This window comes from Neovison vison, chromosome 14, assembly GCF_020171115.1.
Source record: "Neovison vison isolate M4711 chromosome 14, ASM_NN_V1, whole genome shotgun sequence".
In the NCBI taxonomy this organism is placed as follows: Eukaryota; Metazoa; Chordata; class Mammalia; order Carnivora; family Mustelidae; genus Neogale; species Neogale vison.
The window spans coordinates 39,174,961-39,196,518 of NC_058104.1; the positions used below are offsets into that span (position 1 = coordinate 39,174,961).

The 21,558-nt window shown below is 53.9% G+C and overlaps 1 protein-coding gene across 1 annotated transcript; it reads right to left on the reverse strand.

Moving 5' to 3' along the window:
* Positions 1-4,113: 4,113 nt before the first annotated feature.
* QPRT (quinolinate phosphoribosyltransferase) lies at positions 4,114-19,790 on the reverse strand. Its single transcript, XM_044233467.1, has 4 exons — positions 19,588-19,790; positions 5,490-6,025; positions 4,495-4,626; positions 4,114-4,409 (listed from the first exon to the last, which is right to left on the reverse strand). The coding sequence occupies exons 1-4, from the start codon at positions 19,781-19,783 to the stop codon at positions 4,194-4,196; spliced, it is 1,080 nt and encodes a 359-aa protein (XP_044089402.1). The 5' UTR covers positions 19,784-19,790; the 3' UTR covers positions 4,114-4,193.
* Positions 19,791-21,558: the final 1,768 nt, after the last annotated feature.

The window sequence follows — 21,558 nt, forward strand, 5'->3', positions numbered from 1 at the left end:
TATCAAGAAGCAAGGGGCTTGGGGCGCCTGCATGGCTCAGTCGGTTTAGCGTCTGCTTTCAGTTCAGGTCATGATCTCAGGGTCCTGGGATGGAGCCCCGCGTTGGGTTCTCTGCTCGGTGGAGAATCCACCTCTCTCTCCCCCCTACTATGCTCTCTCTGCCTCAAATAAATAAATAAAATCTTGAGAAAAAAAAAAAAAGCAAGGGGCTCGCGGGATCACTCTTCACTGGTACTGTCTCAGGCTTTGGAGTGTCTGTGCTGAATTGCTGGGAGAAAGGAGAGAGGTTCCCCAGCAACCCACCAACCCAGAGATCTGTCTCCCCCGATCGATTTCCAGGAGGGCTGTACTAAGATTCCAGGGATCTGAAGAGCCCTCCCCACCCGAAATGCAGAAAGCCCTCATCCCCCTGCTTCAGTCCCATTAATACAAGTGAGCAGTTGAAGACCTTATTCACAGCCTCACGGTGACATTCCCTTTGGTACTCTGTAGTCTGGTCTTACAAGCTGCAGCACTTAGGGCTGCAGCAAGCAGGTCTTAAAATGTTACTGAGTAACTGCCAAAAAGATCTATTATTCAGGAAGTGATTGGAACAAAGTACAGAGGTACTGAAATATTTATGGAATTTTACCTACCATATTGTCTTGAAGGGCTAGCAATAAATTAATACATGTGTCCACACCACATAATACCACAGTGGGATTTTTTTTTAAAGATCCAAAGCTGAATTGCTTTCAGATACCAAGAATGCCTTGCCATTCTTAAATGCTTTCCGTTTTTAACTGGGATTGGCACACTCCGACTCAACGCCCACGGGGTTCATGGACTCTGTCAAGCTGGTTTGACCTCTTGCCTTCCCTGACCCTCTGGATTGGGTGCCCCAGTCGGTGTGGGTGGCAGGAGGGCTGGGAAGAGGGACGAAGAGACGGCAGGGGGTGGGCAGGTGGGTACATGGAGGTCGGTGCCTGAATCTGAGCCTGGGCATCTCTGGAGCACACGGGGCCTTAAAAAGTCAGAGAGACCTGGAGCAGTTGCATGGGGACCTGGTGAGGCGATTAAGCTGGAAAGGTGGGCGGAAGAAGGAAGCTGGCACAGCTCTCCTCGGCTCCCATTCCCGAGCAGATGCACGGGGTACACTCAGGGCCTCCCTGGCTGCTGTCTTTGGAGCCCAGAAAGGAAGATGGAAGCCCAAGGAAGGCGGTAGGATCGCAGTGCCCTCTGGTGGCCACGAGGGGACAGGACATTGGGTTAGTCCTAGGTACAATTATTTTTATTGTCCGTTTCTTCCAACCCTGCACCCCCACTAGACTATAAAGTCCACGAGGACAGGGACTTGTGTCTGTTTACTCATCGTTGATTATCCAGTGTCTAGAATAGTGCCTGGAACGTAAGAGGTGTTCAATGCATATTTATTGAACGAGCGGCCGGCAGGTTTCCGACCCTGCTCCACCACTTTACGATGTAGGACGCTGAGCAGCTCTCTTAACTCCCTACGTCCTCAGTTTCCTCACGGGGAAGGTGGAGACGCTCACCCTCACCCCTCACGAGCATGGAGGGAAAGAGACCTACCCGGACTGAGCAAGGGTGCTCAGTCAATGGGCGTTCCCTTCTCACCCACCGGCCAGCGCTGGTGAAGAATTATATGCCGACCGTGGCACCCAATTTGATGGGCACATTTGCCATAATGAGCATGGGCCTCCGCTGGGCACGGGGCAGCTTGGGGGAATCACCCAAACCTAATCCCAGGCTGGCCAGGGAAGAAGGAAGTGTAGCCGGCTAGGGTGCTAGCAGGTAAGGTAGGAGATTCCTCCTCTTCCTACCCCATTCTCAACCTCCGGCCCCCACCCGCACATCCACACCCAACTCTTCCTACTGCCCTGAACCCATGGGGCTCCATCTGCCCTCTGGGCCTTTGCACACACTGCTTCCCCTGCCTGCATTCCCTCATCTCCAGCCCCATTGCCACGACCCACATTCGAGGCTCTGAGGGGCAGCATCACCTTCATCCTGGGCTCCCTGAAGCCGCCGTGGCCCCCTCACATGCATCCTTGTGCAGTGAACTCGGTCTACACTGCAAATATGCTTATCTCACTTTCCAGCTTTAGTCCGATTGTTCTCGGAATAGAGTCCAAGTCCTCCGACCTACCATCTTGTGGTCTGGACCCGGCCCAGCTCCAAGCCATCTCGTCTCTCTTGACCCCATCTTCAAATCTTCCACCAAACAATCCCAGCCATTTCCTACCTCTGAGCCCTGCAGTCCCTTCTGCCTGGAAATCCACTCCCTTGCAAGGAAGCCATGTGCTACTTTTGCCTGCCTAGGATCCCTTTCCTTTTCCTCTGATAATGGGAACCCCTCCCAGCTCTCGGATCTGGAGGTGCCCTATAGGGCTGACACATTTCTGCCTTTGAGGGTGAGCTTGATCCCCAGCCTTCTAGAGTCCTTTTTCTTTTTTTTCTTTTTCTTTCTTTCTTTTTTTTTTTTTTTTTAAGATTTATTTATTTATTTGAGAGAGAGAGAGGGAGGGAGGGAGAAAACACAAGCTTGGGAAGCAGCAGCAGAAGAGAGAGAAGCAGGCTCCTTGCTGAGCAGGGATCCAGATGTGGAGCTGGATCCCAGAACCCCTAGATCATGACCTTAAGCAGAAGGCAGCCGCTTAACGGGCTGAGCCACCCAGGCACCTCTAGAGTTCTTTTTCCTTTCTTAGCTGGGGTGCCGTGGATGCAGTGCACATTCCCCCGTTGGCTGCAGCCCACTTCTCTTCATCTTATTCCAGCTTCTGCCATTTATTTCATCTGCTTGGGTCCTGGAGGCATCTGGGTTTGAGATTCCTGGCACACATCTCCCTTCTGCCTCTGGCAGGCTCTGATTCCCTCCTAGATCCCAAGTGTTTTGCCTTCCCATTCCTACTGTGTCCGTGAATCCTGATTTGCTTATCTTGATGCCCAGAAGTGCCCCTGGTTCTGTGGACATTCAGCTATGCCCCTTGGGGGCTGAGGAGCTGAGGCTCAGAGATCTAAATAAGTTCCATGGAGCCGGGAAGTCTGTCTCACTGAGCATGACTCTTCCCTGGAGAAAGGACAGGAGGCCCCAGTGCTATTAAAAGAGCACAGGTGCAGCCCCAGGGGGTGTCTCCGGGCTGTGTCCTGGGAGAATGGGTCCCTTCAGGTCAGCCACCAAAGGCAGTGGCTTACCACTTCTACCCAGTATCTTTGCTAGATTCATCCCCACTGTGTGCTCTGAGCCTGCCCACAGCCGTGGCTCACACACAATTGCTGTGTGAGGGATGGTCTTGGCTTGTTTGCGCCTTTCACATCTGAGATGAGCTCATTGCTTTCTTGATCTGCCCCATTCCTGGCAAGGGTCTGTAGGATTGAGGAAGGGGCCAAGGGATAGGTTACGTCCATTAAGGCAGACTGGGACCCGCAGCCTCCCCCTGGGAAAGGAGCTTTGTGGATGAGCTGTTTTCCTCTCCTTCTGGCAAAGGGCAGAGAAGACCGTGGGTTCTGGGAGGGGAGTACCTCTCCAAGCTGGAGTCTTTCCGGGAAGAGTCACCTCAGTTACCACTTGTCCTGGGGAGCTCTCCTGTCGTGTTTCCTCCCGGAGACAGCCTAGAAGGGTAGGGAGGCCAGACAAAGGAGCGAGCGGGCGCTCGGGTGTGTAGGAGAGGGGAGGCTGGATCTAGAGCCTCCGTCCTGACTTAGCAGGAAAGGAAGTCTGGCATCTGAATGGGGACCTCCACCTGCCCCATCCCTTACTCCCTCAGCTGGCCTTTGCTCTGGCCCCCGCTACCCTGTGCCCGCCTTCTTCTCCCAAGGAATAATAGCGCTATGGAACCAGAACCGAGAGCACCAAATGGATGGCGCGTGGTGGAGTCTGTTGGGGACCCCAGAAGTGAATGGGCAGCTTCCCACCTCCTGCCAGAGGCGAGAGGCAAAACACTTAATAACCAGTACAACATGGGCACCAACCACGTAGAATGTTCCAGCTGAACCTCAGACCTGATGCCTCGAATGCTCAAATATAAGATGTCATTGACCATAAAATGTATTTACTCTCACTGGAAAAACTTGTCAGTGGAATTATGACTAACGCCTGCTTTCTTTTTCTTTCTTTCTTTCTTTTTTTTTAAAAGACTTTATTTAAGAGAGAGCGTACCCATGGGCAGGGCAGGGTTAGAGGGAGAAGTCATGAGCTACGGTAAGGCAGGGTACACGGGAGTGGTCCCTTCAGCAAACAGCTTGAGGGAGAAATCCAGGGCGGGGGCAGCCTGGGTCAGCATCCCCAGAGAGATGACGTCGATGTGGGGCCCGCAGAACCGAGGCAGGTTGAGCAGCGTGATGCCCCCGCTGGCCTCCACGCCCACACCCGGGAAGCGGGCCTTCAGCGCGGCGGCCGTGGGGTGCAGCTCCTGCGGGGACACAAGCCACGGGGAAGTGAGGGTTCCCCGACGCGGCCGCTTCCCCCCCCACCCCGGGAAGCAGAGCCCGCCTCACCTCGGGCTTGAAGTTGTCCAGCAGGACGAGGTCGGCTCCCGCCTCGGCCGCCTGCACAGCCTCCTGCAGGCTGCCGCACTCCACCTCCACCTTCAGCGCGAAGTCGGCCACCTGCCGCGCGCCCCGCACCGCCTGCGGGGCAGACAGGGGAAGGGGACAGTGGGGACGGCGGCCCTGGGGCGGATGGCGAGAAGACCAGGCAGCCCGTGGTTTCTCTCGCACGAGGTGAAACCACATGGAAGGACCGCTCGGGTGGATCAGAAAAGTGGCCAAACACCAGCCGTATTCGGCAGCGGGGCGGGAGTTCGGTTTGACTCGAGAACACGGACCCTGGAAGGGGCTCTTTCTGCCCAGGGGTCCTGTCCTCCTGCTCTAATAAAAACGCCTTCTTGCACCGAGAACAAGACAAAAATAAATAAATAAAACTGGAAGGCGTCTTCGAGAACATTTTGACCCAGGAAACCAGTCCAGGGAGCTAGGGTGACCTGCCCAAGGTGCCAGCGCCACCAGCCCCAGGTTCCCCGGCAGCAGGCCCTTCGCTTTTGAACATCAGAGCAGGTCCCCGAGCCCCGGCAGAGGAGAGACGGCCACTCGCCCATTCGGCGGATAAAGCTCCCGGATAAGAGGGATCAAGGGGGGTCCAGCGGTGCCTGGGTGGCTCAGTGGGTTAAAGCCTCTGCCTTCGGCTCAGGTCATGGTCCCAGGGTCCTGGGATCGAGCCCCGCATCGGGCTCTCTGCTCAGCAGGGAGCCCGCTTCCCTCTCTCTCTCTGCCTGCGCCTCTGCCTACTTGTGATCTCTGTCAAATAAATAAATAAAATCTTTAAAAAAAATTAAAAAATTAAAAAACATTAAAACAAAAGGGGGTCCAGCAGCCCCGACTCCCAGGCCATCACTGTTCCCCAGGGCGTGGTTGGGGGGCGGGTCCCCAGTAGAGCAGGGCTGCGGCTGGGAGTCCGGAGCGGGGCTGGGGCAGGAGCGCGGCCCGGCACGTACCTTTCCCACGCCGCCGGCTGCCACCACGTGGTTGTCCTTCACCATCACTAGCCCCCCGAGGTCGTAGCGGTGGGCCTTGGCCCCGCCCACCAGGAGCCCGTACTTCTCCACCAGCCTGAAGCCCGGCGTGGTCTTCCTGGTGCCCGCCACGTGCCCGGCCCAGCCCGCCTCCCTGGCGGCCTCCACGGCGGCGGCCGCGGCACTGGCCACCCCACTGCAGCGGGCCAGCGTGTTCAAGGCCACCCGCTCCCCCAGCAGCAGGCAGTGGGCGGGGCCGCGGACCTCGGCCACCCTGGCCACGGGCACCAGCTTTGAGCCCTCGGGGAGCAACCAGGAGACCTGGCAGTTGACTCGGGCGAAGATGGCATCGAAGAAGGGCCTTCCAGCCAGCACCCCGGGGGACTTGGCCCACAGGACCGCCTGCGAGGGGGCCGCCCCCGTGACCAGAGCCGCGTGGTTGGGCCCCGGGCAGTCCTCTCGGATCCAGCTGTCGGCCAGGGCGGCCAGCGTGGTGGGGGGCAGCAGCAGCGCCAGGCCTGGGGGGGAGAGACGGAGACGGGGGTCACACTTTGGCTGCCGCTCTGGGAGTCGGGGGTGGTTGTCGAAACATCTAAGGACCAGCGAAACTGGGGGCTCGCCCATCAGGGTCAGGATCTGGGGGTCCCGGGAGAGGGCCTTGTCGGATTAAGTACATAAAAACACGGGACACCGAGGTAGATTTAAATTTCTGGCGAACATCAAAGGTTTTTATGTTTTTGGTTTTAAGTATAAATGATACTTACAACATACTTACACTTAAAAATTATCTGTCGAGTATCTGAAATTCAGATTTAACTGAGTGGCCTACAGTCTGCGGTAAACCTGGACAGATAATGACCGACTCAAGGAAAAGACCCCTGAGTCACCTGCTGCCTTTGCCGCTGGCCAGGCAGGACGCCAGTGGACAGCTGTGGAGACTGAGTAAAGGCAAGCAGGCTGAGGTCACAGCAAATGGGCGGCAGAGTCTGACCCCCCAGGCTGCACGGCCGTGGCTGTTGGTTTTTCTGCCTTTGCACCTCTTGCGTGGAGCACCCCGCCCCCACACCCAATGTCTCAACGAACGGCCCTCTCTCTAGAGATGGGGCCTGTACAAGGAACGTGCAGGGGGAAACTGGGCTTGAGCCGTTGCTCTGTGCGGCACAGCTTCAGGAGCGTGGGCGAGTCCTTTCCCCGTAAGAAAAAGACTAGTGCCGGGGCGCCTGGGTGGCTCAGTGGGTTAAGCCTCTGCCTTCGGCTCAGGTCATGATCTCAGGGACCTGGAATCGAGCCCCGCGTCTCGTTCTCTGCTTCCCCTCTTCTCTCTCTGCCTGCTGCTCCGCCTACTTGTGATCTCTCTCTTTCTGTCCAAAAAAAAAGTAGTGCCCACGGCGGTCCTTTCCGCGGTCATATAGCGGTTAACCCGCTGTTACCACGGTCATATAGCGGTTAACCCGCTGTTAGGTCTGTTGGATGGACGGGTGAGCTCAGGCACGGTGCAACATCGCCATCTATCGGCCAGGAGAAGACCTGCAGCCTCATGTGCTCCAGCCCTGGCGCCGCTGTGGAGGAGGGGGAGATCACTGATGGCATCAACAGGATGGCATGTTGGGCGATTTCAACTGGTTCCTATGTTAGGCGGTTTTATTTCGCTTCCTCACTTTTGCTCCAAGCTGAAGCTAAGACCAGGCGTTCTGGCTTGTTCTACTCTCAGAATAGGGCCCTTCTTGCCCAACCTTTCTCCTCCAAAGCCAAGCACCCAATTTTCACCTCCCCCACCACCAGGGATGGTACCTGGGCCTCCTTTCCCACATTCTGCTCCAAGTGGCTTCCATTCCTGGCCCAGAGCCAGCTGTGCCCTGGCTGGCCGCTGGGAACAGTCAGTAAAAGCGACAAAGTCGTAGTTCCTATCTCCACTGTTCACCAGCCAGCCAGGCAAAAGGCCCCGGACATACAGCAGAGATGCCGAAGCTCCCACTCCATCCACACCAGGTCCAGTGATGTTTGCTTTTTTTTTTTTAAGATTTTATTTACTTATTTGGCAGAGAATGAGAGAGCAGTGGGAGCAGGAGAGGGAGAAGCAGGCTCCCGGCGGAGCAGGGAGCCTGATGTGGGGCTCCATCCCAGGACCCTGGGATCATAACTTGAACTGAAGGCAGACTTCAGTTGCTGAAGTCTCAGACTTCACACTGAGCTGAAGGCTTAACCCACGGAGCCACCCAGGCGGCCCTGATGTTTGTTTTTTAAAGTGAACGTGGATCCTTCAACTGGTGAGACCGTGAGAAACCAACCGTGGAGCACCTCTACAACGAAATCCCACTCAGCAATAAAGGAACCAACTACAGACATACACAATAGGGACGCGTTTCGAACGTATTCTTCTAAATAAAGAAGCCCGATTCTAAAGGCTACGTGCTATTTGAGTTCGTCATCCATATGACATTCTGGAAAAGGTAAAACCACAGCAAGAGATGAGACTTGTGGTTTCCTAAGAGTGGGGGAGGGGCTGGCCACAAGGAACGGCACCAGGGAGTCTGAGGTTGGGGCCAGACTATTCTGTATTTTGTCTCTAATGGTGGCTACACCGTTGATGTGTTTGTGAAGACCCACAGAACTATACACAGAAAAGGGTGGACTTTATTCCTTGTAATTATACCTCATTAAAACTGACCTTACAATAAGACGATAAAAACTAAATCACTCTCCCGCCTAAAACCCCGCGTTCATCCTGTTAACTCCAGCTGGCCCTTCTCTCCATTTTTCATTGATTCTTTTGACAAATCCTTCTTTTTTTTTTTGAGATTAATTATTTATTGTGACCGAGATCACAAGTAGGCAGAGACAGGCAGACAGAGAGGAGGAAGCAGGCTCCCCGCAGAGCAGAGAGCCCGATAGGGAGCTCGATCCTAGGACCCCAAGACCATGGCCTGAGCCGAAAGCAGCGGCTCCAACCCACAAGGCCCCTTGACAAATCCCTCTTGAACGCCTGCCCTGTGTCAGCTACTAATTGCTGGGGGACAGAGTGGGCAGCTCTCCTTAGCTTTCAGGCCTTAGCCTATGCTGTTCCAAGGCTATGCCTCTGCCCGAAGTCCCTTCTCTTCCCCTCACCGCAGATGCCCCCATCCACCTCCACTCCTCTTGCAATCTCCTCTCAGATACCACTTCCTTGGCAGGGGCTCCTGGAGACCCCACCAGGCCACGTGCTCAGTCGGCTCCTTGTTCTTCACGTGCGCTCTATGCTGGGGCCAAAATGAGTCATCCCGAGAGAGTTTTCTGCTCCATCCCGAGCGCTAACACACAGACCCACATAAATGTGCTGCTTTGATAGGTCAAGAATGGCCAAATATTGGTGATTTTGTATTCTTTTGCTTAATACTTGGTGTTCAGGGATACTTATCCAGGCAGCGAGACTGCACAGTGGAAGGAATCAGAACCCAGACTCCGGGGCCCTAGGGTCTGGGCTCGGCCACCTTCAGCTAAGTGATCTTGGGCAAGGGACTGAAAGTCTCCGGGGCTTTGGAGGGGCCTCCTTTGTGACAGGGATAAGGAAAATAATCACCTCCCAGGGTTTTATTAAAATTAAATGAGTTACCATCAGCAAAGCTCTTGGGAACACCGGCGCTCGGTAGATGTGTTTGCTCGATGACGGAGCCTTGACCGAGGGTCGAGGGAGCACAGAGGAAGAAATGACTAAGTGTCTGTGAGGAAGGAGGAGGTAGTTTTTGTGGCCTTGAAGGATGAGTAATCTTTGCCAGGCAGAGTTATGAGGTGATGGTGTGTGTGTGGGGGGATGGCATTTCGGGCTGACAGCAGGTGTTTGAGACAAAACAGCAAGAACATAGAGAAGGGCTGGAGGCTTCTGGAGAACAATGGGATGGCCAGAGTGAGAAAAGCCTAAATTATTTAGCTGAGCAACTTGGACAGATCTTAGGAGCCATCGCAGGATTTTAACCATAAGGGAATTTTTTTTTTAAGATTTTATTTTTAAGTAATCTCTGCACCCAGCGTGGGGCTTGAACTTACCAACCTGAGATCAAGAGTCCCAAACTCTACCGACTGACCGTCTGAGCCAGTCAGGCACCCCAAGCAAGGGAATTACAGAATGATGATTTTGTTCTGGAAGGGTCACTTTAGCCACCCACTGGAGATAGGCTGGAAGGCAAAAGGAGGCTGAGGCAACCGGCCAGACAGAGACAAAGCCCTGAACTTGGGCAGGAACCGTGGGAATAGCAAGCAAGGGCAAAAGCAAGAGCTGTTTCTAAGGCAGGGTCTGCCGGAATGAGCATCTTATGGGATGTGGAAGCTTTGGGTCTCTGCCATGGGTTTAGCTGCAAACCGCCACAAGGCACCAGTCGGGGCAGAGGATGGGGCAGCCAGAGGCAGCAACCTGCAGGCCTCTGGGGTACCAGCCGTGGGCTCCGTGGCTCTCTCTGGTTTTCTCATCTGAAACTCACCACAGGGGATTTCTCCATTTACAAGCACAGTAAGAGAATGTCAAGGAGGCTCGTGCCCCAGGATGCAGCTGGGAAACAGCAGAGCACGGGGATGGGAGAGTGGGGAGGGCTGGGGAGAGACTTGGGCTCTGCAGATGTTAGGGTTGAAATGCCAGCAGGAAAATGTGCCCTGGCCGTGCCGTGAAGGTGGGTGCTGGCGTCCGGACAGACAGTGGGTGAGGAATGGGGCTTCTGGAGCCGTCGGCAGACACGGGTGATGACTAAGCCCAGCAGCAGGTCAGGCAAGAAGAGGAGGGTTCCAGGAAGCACCAGTGTCTAAAAAGAGAAGCAGCACCAGGGCGGAGTGGGAGTCTGGAGCCGAGGGTTTCAAGAAGTAGGATGGGAGCAGACGCAAGTAGAAGGAAGGCTGCAAGTGGGCCTAAGCCTTAGCAGCGGGGAAGCCGTTGCGGGAGCAGGCTAGGTGCTGCGCGGTGCCGGCAGAAGCCACAGGGTCAGGGTCAAGGACTAGTACATGAGAGGCGAGGACGTGGAGGTGGTGGGGGTGATCGCTCTTCTTGGCAGAACCGAGAAAGCAGGGGCCCACCTGAGATTTTCAGACTCTCTGCTGCTCAGGCCCAGCCCAGAGCCACTGAATCAGAATCTTTCAGGGGGTGGTTCTCAGGCATGCAAGGTTTGGGACAGTCCTCCTACCCCCATGATTCAGATGCCCACGAGGGTTAAGAACCAATGCTCCCGGGTGCCTGGCAGGCTCAGTTGGTACAGCTTGCAGCTGGTGATGTTGGGGGGTGAGCGCGAGCCCCATGTTGGGTGTAAAGATTACTAAAAAAAAAAAAAAAAAAAAAAAAAAAAGAACCAGTGCTCACATGAGAAACACATATTGTGCCTCCGTTTACATGAAATGTCCAGAAAAGGCAAATCAAGGAGGAGATGTCAGAACAGTGTTTGCCCGGGGCTGGAAATTAACCTTAAATGGCAGGTTGTTGTACTGCAGTGATGGAAATAACCTGTGGAGATGGGCGTGCAACTTAGCAAATTTACCAAAAATCATTAAACGGTTCACTTAGACCAAAGAAGCAGGCCAGAGGCAGGAGCCGTCTTGGAACACGAGTGAACCGATCAGTCCAGACGCTGAGCAACAAAACTCAACATCAAGAAGAAAGACAACCAGACCCCGGGCGCTCCACCAACACCCAGCAATGCTCTTGCCCAAACAGCTAAGCCAGAGTCAGAGGAGACATCCAGAGGCCACGGCCAATTTGTAAGAAAACCAGAGGACGGAAGAACATCTTAAACTCTACCATGGGAACACAGCCAGCAAAGTTCACACCGCAGGAGACGAACAGAGGACAACCTCATTTTTCCAACGAACACATTGCAAGGAAAACAAGAGATTAAAAGAGCCTCAAAACAGGGACGCCTGGCTGGCTGCGTCAGTAGAGCATGAGACTCCGGATCTAGGAGTCGTGGGTTCGAGCCCCAGGCTGGGAGCAGAGATGACTTGAAAATAAAATCTTTAGGGGGCACCTGGGTGGCTCTGTTGGTTAAGCGTCTGACTTCCTTCGGTGCAGGTCATGATCTTAGGGTCCGGGGAGGGAGCCCTGCTTTGGGTACCCCCCTCTGCCCAACCTCTCTGCTTGTGCACATTCTCTCTCCAATGGATAAAAATCTTTGTAAAAAATAAGTAAAAATTAAATCTTTTCTAAAAAGAGTTATTCATTTATCTGAGAGCAAGTATGCTCAAGAGCACATAGGGGAGGGGCAGAGGGAGAGGGAGACAGTCTCAAGCAGACGCGGGGCTCGATCTCACAACCCTGAGGTCACTACCTGAGCCAGAACCAAGAGTCAGAAGCTTAACCGACTGAGCCACCGGATGCCATCCACCATCCCCCCTCCCCCCACCTAAAGAATCTTAAGACACACACACACACACACACACACACACAGAATCTTAAGACACACACACACACACACACACACACACAGAATCTTAAGACACATGCTAACCAATCACAACATATGGATCCCATCTGGATCCTAATTCAAACAGATTGAAACTAAATTAGAGCATTTATGAGACAACTGGAAATCTGGACACTGATTGGATGTTTAATAACATCAAGGAAATTTTTAAAAAAATTTAGATGTAGGGGCGCCTGGGTGGCTCCCTCGTTGTGTCTGCCTTCAACTCAGGTCATGATCGCAGGGTCCTGGAATGGAGCCCCGCATCGGGCTTTCCGTTCATTGGGAAGCCTGCTTCCTCCCTCTCTCACTGCCCCCGCTTGTGTTCCCTCTTGTGTCTTTCTGTGTCAAATAAATAAATAATATATTTTTTAAAATTTTAGGTGTAAAAAAAATTTAGTTGTGATCATTGTATTGTAGTTGTAACAAAAAGAAAAGTCCTAAGGGCGTCTGGGTAGCTCAGTGGGTTAAGCCTCTGCCTTCGGTTCAGGTCATGATCTCGGGGTCCTGGGATTGAGCCCCGAATCAGTCTCTCTGCTCATTGGGGAGCCTGCTTCCTCCTCTCTCTGCCTGCCTCTATGCCTACTTGTGATCTCCGTCTGTCAAATAAATAAATAAAATCTTAAAAAAAATCTTAAAAAGAAAGGAGGGAGGAAGGAGGGGAAAGGAAGGAAGGGGGAGGGGGAGGTTGAGAGGGAGGGAGGGAAGAAAGAGAGAAGGAAGGGAAGGAGAGTGGGGACCCTCATTTGACAGAGTCAAGGAAAATTTTCCTTAAGATGAGCAAGGCAGCGATTCTCAACCTTGGCTGCCCAATGGAATTCTCTAGGGGGCTCAGCAAAATGCTGATGCGTGGCCCCAATCCCAGAGATTCCAACGTAACTGGTCTGCACCCTGGTCCCCAGTAGCAGAGCCCAGAGCTTCGGGGCTGCAGGAGGGGAATCGTCTCTGCCATCCGCAGGCGCCTACCATATGCCAGGCCCTTGCCACAAGGCCTCAGACCTGGCATTTCATCACAAATCCTACCCCCCTGCCCCCCTTCGACCCGTGCAGGCCCATGTCATCCTGCCCCCACCCCCCAACCTGCCGGGTGGCTCTACAGCTGGGGTTCCTCTCCTGGAGCTTCAGAGCCACTGCACGGCCCCTCTGCTGTGGAGCCAGAATGGGACCCACTCCCTGTTCCATTTGTGAAAAATAAACTCGTCCGGTTGTCTTCAGGCCCCCACTCTCCTGCATTTCCAACAAAAGGGGAGCTTTGAACATAATCTCTTCTAATTAGCAGCTGCTACTGACGGGAATTTGCGAGAAGGGAGCCCGGTTTCGGCAGGAAGCTGAGACCTCGCACTGAAACGGTCATCTGGAGGGGACAGCTGTCATGCCTGTCCTGCTCCCAGCCCTGTCGTTGTAAAAGTTCTCTCAGGTGCCTCCACGTCACAGACGAACGTGTCACCCTGTGGGATGTACCCCTGGTCTCTTAGCTGGCCGTCCGGAGCTTACTGAAGTCGGCATCTCTGGGGGAAACGCTCTTACCCTGCTGGTGAGGAGGCAAGCTGGTGCGGCCGCTCGGGAAAATAGTAAGGAGCTTCCTCGGAAAGTTAAAAACAGAGCTACCCTGTGACCCAGCAATCACAGCACTAGGTATTTGCCCCAAGTTACGGATGTAGGGCCCTGAAGGGGGCATCTGCACCCCAATGTTTAGAGCAGCGATGCCCCCAATAGCCGAACTCTGAGAAGAGCCCAGATGTCCACTGACTGAAGAATGGATAAAGAAGATGGACACACATGCGCACACATGCACACACACGCACACACACACACGCACACGCACACGCACACACACACAGGAGTATTTTTTTTTTTTTTAAGATTTCACTTATTTATTTGACACAGAGAGAGAGAGATCACAAGCAGGCAGAACAGCAGGCAGAGAGGGCAGGGGAAGCAGGCTCCCCACTGAGCAGAGAGTCCAATGTGGGGCTCGATCCCAGGACCCTGAGCTGAAGGCAGAGGCTTTAACCCACTAAGAGACCCTGAAGCCCCCCCCAACTGGAATATTACTCAGCCATCAAGAAGAATGAAATCTTACCATTTGCAACTATGTGGATAGAAAAAGGATATTATACTAAGTGAAATAAGTCAGTCAGAGAAAGACAAATACCATATGATTTCACTCATATGTGGCATTTTAGACACAAAACAGATGAACATAGGGGAAGGGAAGGAAAAATAAGATGGAAACAGAGGGAGGAAAGCCATAAAAGACTTTTTTTTTTAAGATTTTATTTATTTATTCATGAGACACATGGAGAGAGACAGAGAGAGAGAGGCAGAGGCCGAGACAGAGGGAGAAGCAGGCTCCCCAGAGAGCGGGGACCCCAATGTGGGGCTCCATCCCAGGACTCTGGGATCACGACCGGAGCTGAAGGCAGACACCCAAACCAACCGAGCCACCCAGGTGCCCCTCTTTTTTTTTTTTTTTTCTTAAGGTTTTATTCATTTATTTGACAGACACAGCACAAGCAGAGGGAGTGGCAGGGAGAGGAAGAGAGAAACCGGGCTCGCGGCTGAGCCCAGAGTCTGACGTGGGGCTCGATCCCGAGACCTGAGCTGAAGGAAGACACTTCATTGACTGGGGCACCCAGGCGCCTCCACAAGAGACTCTTAATTACAGAAAACAAACTGGAGGGGTGGTGGGTGGGGGTTGGGGTAATGCGATGACGGGCATTAAGGAGGGCCCTTGATGAAATGAGCACTGGGTATTATACGCAGCTGACGGATCCCTGAATCCTACCCCTGAAACTCAGAATAGCCGGCATGTTAATTATACGTCAATTAATTATCATGTTAATTTTATGTTAATCGGCTATGTTAATTATATGTTAATTAACTTGGATTTCAATGAAAAATTAAAAGTTGGCATTGCTGTTTCTGAGGGGATGCAAAGGATCTTGGGATCTTTCTCACACTTTTTTCTTTCTTTTAAAGTTTTATTTATCTAAGTAATCTCAGGAGGCTTGGGTGGCTCAGTTGAGCGTCTGCCTTCGACTCGGGTTGTGGTCCCAGGGTCCTGGGATGGAGTCCCTCATCAGGCTCCCCGCTCCGTGGGGAGGCTGCTTCTCCCTCTGCCACCCCCCCTGCTTGTGCTTGCTCTCTTTCTTTCTGTCAGAGAAATAAATAAAATCTTTATCTAAGTAATCTCTACCTGCAACATGGGGCTCAAACTCATGACTGAGATCAAGATTCGAATTCTCTTCCAGCTGAGCCAGCCAGGCACCCCTCCTGCCCTCCTTTCTGTTCTTTTCTTTTCTTTTTTAAAAGATTTTATTTATTTATTTAACAGACAGAGATCACACGTAGGCAGAGACGCAGGCAGAAAGAGAGAGAGGAGGAAGCAGGCTCCCCACCGAGCAGGAGCCCGATGCGGGGCTCGATCCCAGGACCCTGGAATCATGACCCGAGCTGAAAGCAGAGGCTGTAACCCACTGAGCCACCCAGGGGCCTCGTACCCTTCTTTCTTCACAAATAATGTAAAATATAGATAAAGTGATGACTCTGGCAGAATATAGGAAAATTTTCCCTCATGTCCACTGTTCTGTTCTGTCTGGACGGCTGACTGTTGTTTACTGTGTTTCCATGGGGCCCTCCCTGGGTGGTGGCTCGGGGCCGTGAGGGACTGGGCCAGAATCAGAACCCCCACACCTTCCTCTTGACCTCAGTCACTGACCTCGTTCCTGTCTGGGGTGGACGGGCGTTCGCGGATGCTCTGGGAACGCCCCCAAGATGAGTATAGCAAGTGTTTGCTCTTACTTCTGTGCCCTGTGCCCGTGGCTATGGGGCTGGTATGTTTTCCAACTAAAACCGAGTCAGCGAGGGGGTGCCTGGAGGGCTCAGTCGGTGCAGCATGCAAGTCTCGATCTCGGGGTCGTGAATTCGAGCCCCGCGGTGGGTGTAGAGTTACTAAAAATAAATACATAAACTTAAAAAAAAAAAAGAGGGTTCTTCCCAATTTACATGAAAAAAAATCAACTCAGAAGTTGTCCATTTTGGGGCGCCTGGGTGGCTCAGTGGGTTAAAGCCGCTGCCTTCGGCTCGGGTCATGATCCCAGGGTCCTGGGATCGAGCCCCGCATCGGGCTCTCTGCTCAGCAGGGAGCCTGCTTCCTCCTCTCTCTCTCCCTGTCTCTCTGCCTACTTGTGATCTCTGTCTGTCAAATAAATAAATAAAATCGTTTAAAAAAAAAGTTGTCCATTTTAAAGGTTTCACATTCCTAAATTTTTCTTAAAACAGGTGTCTGCTAGCATTCGTCTAGGATAGAATCTGGAAGGACATAATGTCTAATAATAATGGCGGCTAACACAGGGATGCCTGCTGGACTCCGTCGAAGTGGGCGACTCTGGATCTTGGGGTTGTGAGTTTGAGCCTCGCACCGGGAACGGAGGTCAGACAGACAGACAGAGAGACAGAAAGCAGCTGACACTCTCGCGGTCCTTCTGAAATCCTGTGCCAAGCATCTTACATATATGGGCACACCCGATCCTCACAACAACCTCAAGAGGTGGGTCCCATTGTTTTCCTCATTTTACAGATGGGGAAGCTGAGACAGGGAGAGGCCCCATCACTACCTGAAGTTCACAAAGTTCACACAGCTGGGAAGTGGGGGGTCAGGTCATGCACTCAGGCAGGATGGCCTCAGAGTCCCCTCACTGACCCCACCCCTCCCACCGCCGTCATGGAGCACTAAGTGGTTTTTTTTAACTGCTCTGTGCTTCTCCTGTCAACATTTGCAGAGTTCTGTGAGCCACACCCATGGTTCCAGCGCTCTTGCCCGGGGGGTCTGGGAACATCGGGGTCAGGGGTCAGAAACACCTGGGTTGGGGGACAACCTGGCTGCCTCAATCAGCAGAGCATAGGACTCTTGATCTCCAGGTTGCAAGTTCAAGCCCCATGAAAGGTGTAGAGATTACTTAAAAAAAAGAAAAAAGAAAAAAAACTTAAAAACAATGTTTGGGGGCGCCTGAGTGGCTCAGGTGGGTTGAGCGTCTGCCTTTCGCTCAGGTCATGATCTCAGGGTCCTGGGATCGAGTCCCGCATCGGGCTCTCTGCTCAGCAGGGAGCCTGCTTCCTCCTCTCTCTCCCTCTGCCTGCCTCTCTCTCTCTCACTTTCAAATAATAAATACATAAATAATTTTTCAAAGAAGAGGAAAGGAAAGCAATCACAGGGCCACAGACAGGAGGTTAAGAGGTGACTCGCCCATGCCTAGACAGAGGTCTCTAAACCCTGGTGCGTGACCTCCGCCGCCTTGGTCTTTATTTGTTGATCCATTGGGCTGACACCAGATGGAGACAGAGGCTGGTAAGCCCCGCAGCTTCCAGCTGAAGTTCTTTTCTTATCCACCCTTCTCTCCCCAGAGAGGAGAAATGGCCTCCAAATAGGGCCCAACAGGACTGCCCATCACGCTGGTGGTAAACCGACCTACAGAATTTCAAAGCGGATTGCTTCATCAGAGTAGCGCGAGAGAGGGCCGAGCCACCGGAGGAGGCCAGATGGGCGGGCCCTGGATGACGGGAGCGCGTGAGGGCTTTGTTCAACAGGCAAGGGGAAAATCACGAGAACTTTTGGTCAGAAGTCACTTGGAAGTTTAGATATTTAAACTGTGACTGATGTTCTTGAAAGACACACGACGGGAGGCTGTCGCAGCAGCCGGGCAAGGAGCGGTGGGCTGGGGAGGGCGTGAGGGCCTCGCTCCCAGTGCTGTGAAAGAACGAGCACAGTACCGCGTGCACGTGCACACACACGCACGCATGCACACGCGCGCACACACAACCAGACCGGCGTGCACGTGCACACACACACGCACACAACCAGACCGGCGTGCACGTGCACACACACGCACGCACACGCGCGCACACAACCAGACTGGCGTGCACGTGCACACGCACGCACGCACACGCGCGCACACACAACCAGACCGGCGTGCACGTGCACACACACGCACACGCACACACGCGCGCTCACACAACCAGACCGGCATGCACGTGCACACACACACACGCACGCGCGCACACACAACCAGACCGGCGTGCACGCGCACACACACGCACGCACACGCGCGCACACAACCAGACCGGCCGGCACCTGCCCCGCCCCACTGACACTTTGGCCAAGTCCGACCTCCCTGTCTTTGCCCACCTGCCTGCCCTCTGCTTTGCCCCAACTCTGCCCTCTCCCCTCCCTTGGCCCCATGTCCCCAGCTTTCACTTCATCCCTTTGACCTGTCTACTCGCTCCGGGGCTCAGTTCCTGTGGGGTCAGCGACCCAGTGCCCGCAGGGAGTTGCGCACACATCCCCGGCCGAGGCAGCCGGAAGCGAACACCGGTCCCCAGAGGGAGGAGGGAACAGAAAGGGAAGAGGTTTTGGTGGCGCGCAGGTGACGGGAAGTGCAGAGGACGGGGCCACGGTTCGGATACTGGGCTACGAGGGAGAATGGGCCGTCAAAGATGACCCTGCGGTTTCCTGTCCAAGTAGGAGGACGGTGAGGCAGGAACAGGAACAGAGCGGGTACCGGCCGGTCTTCGAGCCTGACACCCCAGGGAGAGGTCCCGGTGGAGACGGACTCACGCGGCTTCCAAAGATGGAAGTGGGATCTGGGCTCGGCGCTGGAGAGCCGGACGCAGGGAATCAGTGTCAGAACGAGGACCCCGAGGGGTTTCTGTGCAGCAGGCTCTTTAGGTGTCTTATCCCCACAACCCAAGGGGAGGCAAGGGTTTCACCTCGTCCCTGAGGGAACCAACGCACAGCGCGAGGAGAAGCATTCTGTCCCAGGTCACGTGGCCGCAGGTGGCAGGGATGGAACTTGAGCCCAGGCTCGGACTCTGAGGTCATTTCTAATCCAAGAGCTCCTTTGAACCCCCCTGAAAGCTGGTTCCACAGGCCAGCCGGACGTTCCAGATGTGGGGGGCCAGCCGAAGCCCCAAGCAGGGGAGGCAGGTCAGAGCTGGGGAAGCAGCAGCCCAGGGAGGGGAAAGGGAAAATGCAGAGAGCTTAAGGGGCTTCCTGTCCTCCAGGCACCGGCCAGATAGTTTGTCGTTTGTCCTCCCCACAGCCCTGAGAGCTGGGAACTAAAACCGAGACTCTAAGAAGTCAGGTGACCTGCCTGAGGTCACACAGCAGGTTCGTGGTGGAGCCCGGGTTCAAACGCGAGCCTTTTGACTCCAGACCCTGGCCCCTGTCACCGCACACAGGACCTCCTTAGTGAGGTCGCTCCCACCCCAGGCAGCGTCCCTGGGCTCAAGCCCCCTCCCCCACCGGGGCCGCAGGAGGGACAGGACTTTGCCTCCCCTCCTCCCAGCCTGCTAGCAAGGGGCAAAGTCCGGAGCTGCTCCCCAGACAGGGCCTCCTCTAGACCACCCGGATTGAAGCCCCTTTCTCCCCAGAACTCACTGGGGACTATAGAAAGAGAAGAATCTCTCTGAAGACAGAAGAAGTGCGTGGGGTTCAGAGAGGCTGGAGGGTGATGGGGGGCAGAGAGTAAATGGGAAGGAGGGGAATGGGTTTTCTGAGAATGCGGGAGGGGAGTAAGGGACCCTGATTACTGGGGATTGGGAGGGAGGCAGGATAGGGAGATGGTGACACAGGCAGGGACAGAGAAGAGAGGCCTGGGAAGCTCTTTTACCTTCAGGGTCCATGACGGCTTGGAGGCGCAGGGCTGGTGTGTCCACTGCTCGGATCCTGTGTTCCCAGAGGCCCAGAGTGGGGGTGGGGCTGCCAGAGGAAGGAGGAAGGGGCCGGCCTAGCCCGCCCTTCCCCAGTTCTCTGGAGCTCCCTCCTGCCCACTCCCAGGACCCCTGGTGGCTGGACCTGCTGGACATACCTCCTCCTTTCGCTTTCTATACAGCACAGGAGGAACTCGCTTGTCTAACTCGGAGTCCCCTCTTCCCTGAGCCAGAAGCCCGGGTCCCTCCACGCACCCAGCCTTCCAAAGGCTGTGAGGCTGCTGGTGTCCGCTGGAAAGCTTCTGGGCGCACTGGGAGACTCATGAGCCTTAGCCCTGGGTCCAGACTTTAATCCCATCCTTTTTGATCTTGAATACCTTTTTACCTTTTCTGAGCCTCAGTTTCCTTAGCTGTAAGATGGGATAATTCCTCCTTGGTTGGCTCAACAGATAATCAAATGCGAAAATTCTGTGAATGGCAGAGCAGAAAATCAACACTTCCTCTCCTTTACCTCCTCTTCCCAAGGTCCATCTGGCATCCTGAACTTTGCTGCCTCAGTCTATCCTAGGCCTCCAAACTATTTTCTCCTCGATGCCATTTTTACTCTGGTTTCTCTCTCTCTCTCTCTTTTCTAAGATTTTTAAGATTTATTTGACAGACGGAGATCACAAGCAGGCAGAGAGAGGGAGGGAGAGAAGCAGAGCCTGTGGGGCTTTTTCCGGGGACCCCGGGATCTCCACCGGAGCAGAAGGCAGAGGCTTTAACCCACGGAGCCACTCAGGCGCCCCTACTCTGGTTTCTCTCTGAAAGGCCCTTTGCTGACTCTTGCAAGTCCTTCTTCCTACATCCAGCCTCGCATTTCAGTGTCCCCTGGGTCAAGTGCGTCGTTTCTCTTTTCCACCTCTGCACACAGATAAACTACATTTCCCAGCCTCCTTTGCACTGAGGCCACCACGTGGCTGAATTCTGAATGTGAGCAACAGTGATAACTGCCACTTCCAGACCAGGCTCTTGAAAGCCTTCCCAAGATGCTGCCCTCTGTCCCCTCTGGAAACCGCAGAGCCTCAAAGTAGAAGGAGCCTGGGTCCCTGATTGACCTTATGGAAGGCTGGCTTCCAGTACCCGCGCTGGACTGTCACATAAGCCAGGAAAAAAACTTCTCCTGAGTTATACCCCTGAGACAGGGGGCTGTTGGGTACAACAGCTCGCCTGCTCCAGCTCCTAAGACTCCTGTCACGGTGCTTTTCCCATGCTGCGCAGTGCAGGACGTAATTTGTGCATCGATGCTATTATTTATTTATTTATAAAGAGATTTTATTTATTTATTTGACAGAGAGAGATCACAAGTAGGCCGAGAGGCAGGCAGAGAGAGAGCGGGAAGCAGGTTCTCTGCCAAGCCGAAAGCCGGACACGGGGCTCCATCCCAGGACCCCGGGATCATGACCTGAGCCGAAAGCAGAGGCCTTAACCCACTGAGCCCCCCAGGCGCCCCTGATGCTATTATTTAAATTGCTATCTAAAATCAGGTGATTCTCAAATCTCTCTCTAGCTCTGCCTTCCCTCCCAAGTTCTAAAAATGAACTCATTATGTTCTCCCCCCAAACTGCTCATCTCTCTGCGTTTCTGCGTGACGTCATCCACCTCTCCTCCACCTCCCAGGAAAGAAATCTTAAAGTCTGACCTCAGTCACCCAATACCAGTTAGTCTAAAATCTGGTTTTCTGAATAAGTGTATTTCAAACTTGACCTTCTTTCCCCGCTATATCCAAATTGTACTGGAATAATATTCTCCCCTTGGGTTGTATTACCTTTAGGCCATCCTTCTAGATGCTAGGTTCACTCAAAAGACAGATCCGAGGGGCTCCTGCGTGGCCCAGTTGAGAGTCAGACTTTTGGTTTCAGCTCAGGTTGTGATCTCTGGGTTGTGGGACT

What these genes read in the sequence shown, in the direction of transcription:
- QPRT (XM_044233467.1), bottom strand. Translation starts at nt 19,783, where the DNA reads ATGTCCAGCAGGTCCAGCCACCAGGGGTCCTGGGAGTGGGCAGGAGGG. An exon ending in AGCCGTCATGGACCCTGAAG is followed by an intron (nt 6,026 to 19,587) that starts GTAAAAGAGCTT and finishes TCTCCCCCCCAG; the next exon opens with GCCTGGCGCTGCTGCTGCCC. An exon ending in TGGACAACTTCAAGCCCGAG is followed by an intron (nt 4,410 to 4,494) that starts GTGAGGCGGGCT and finishes GTGTCCCCGCAG; the next exon opens with GAGCTGCACCCCACGGCCGC.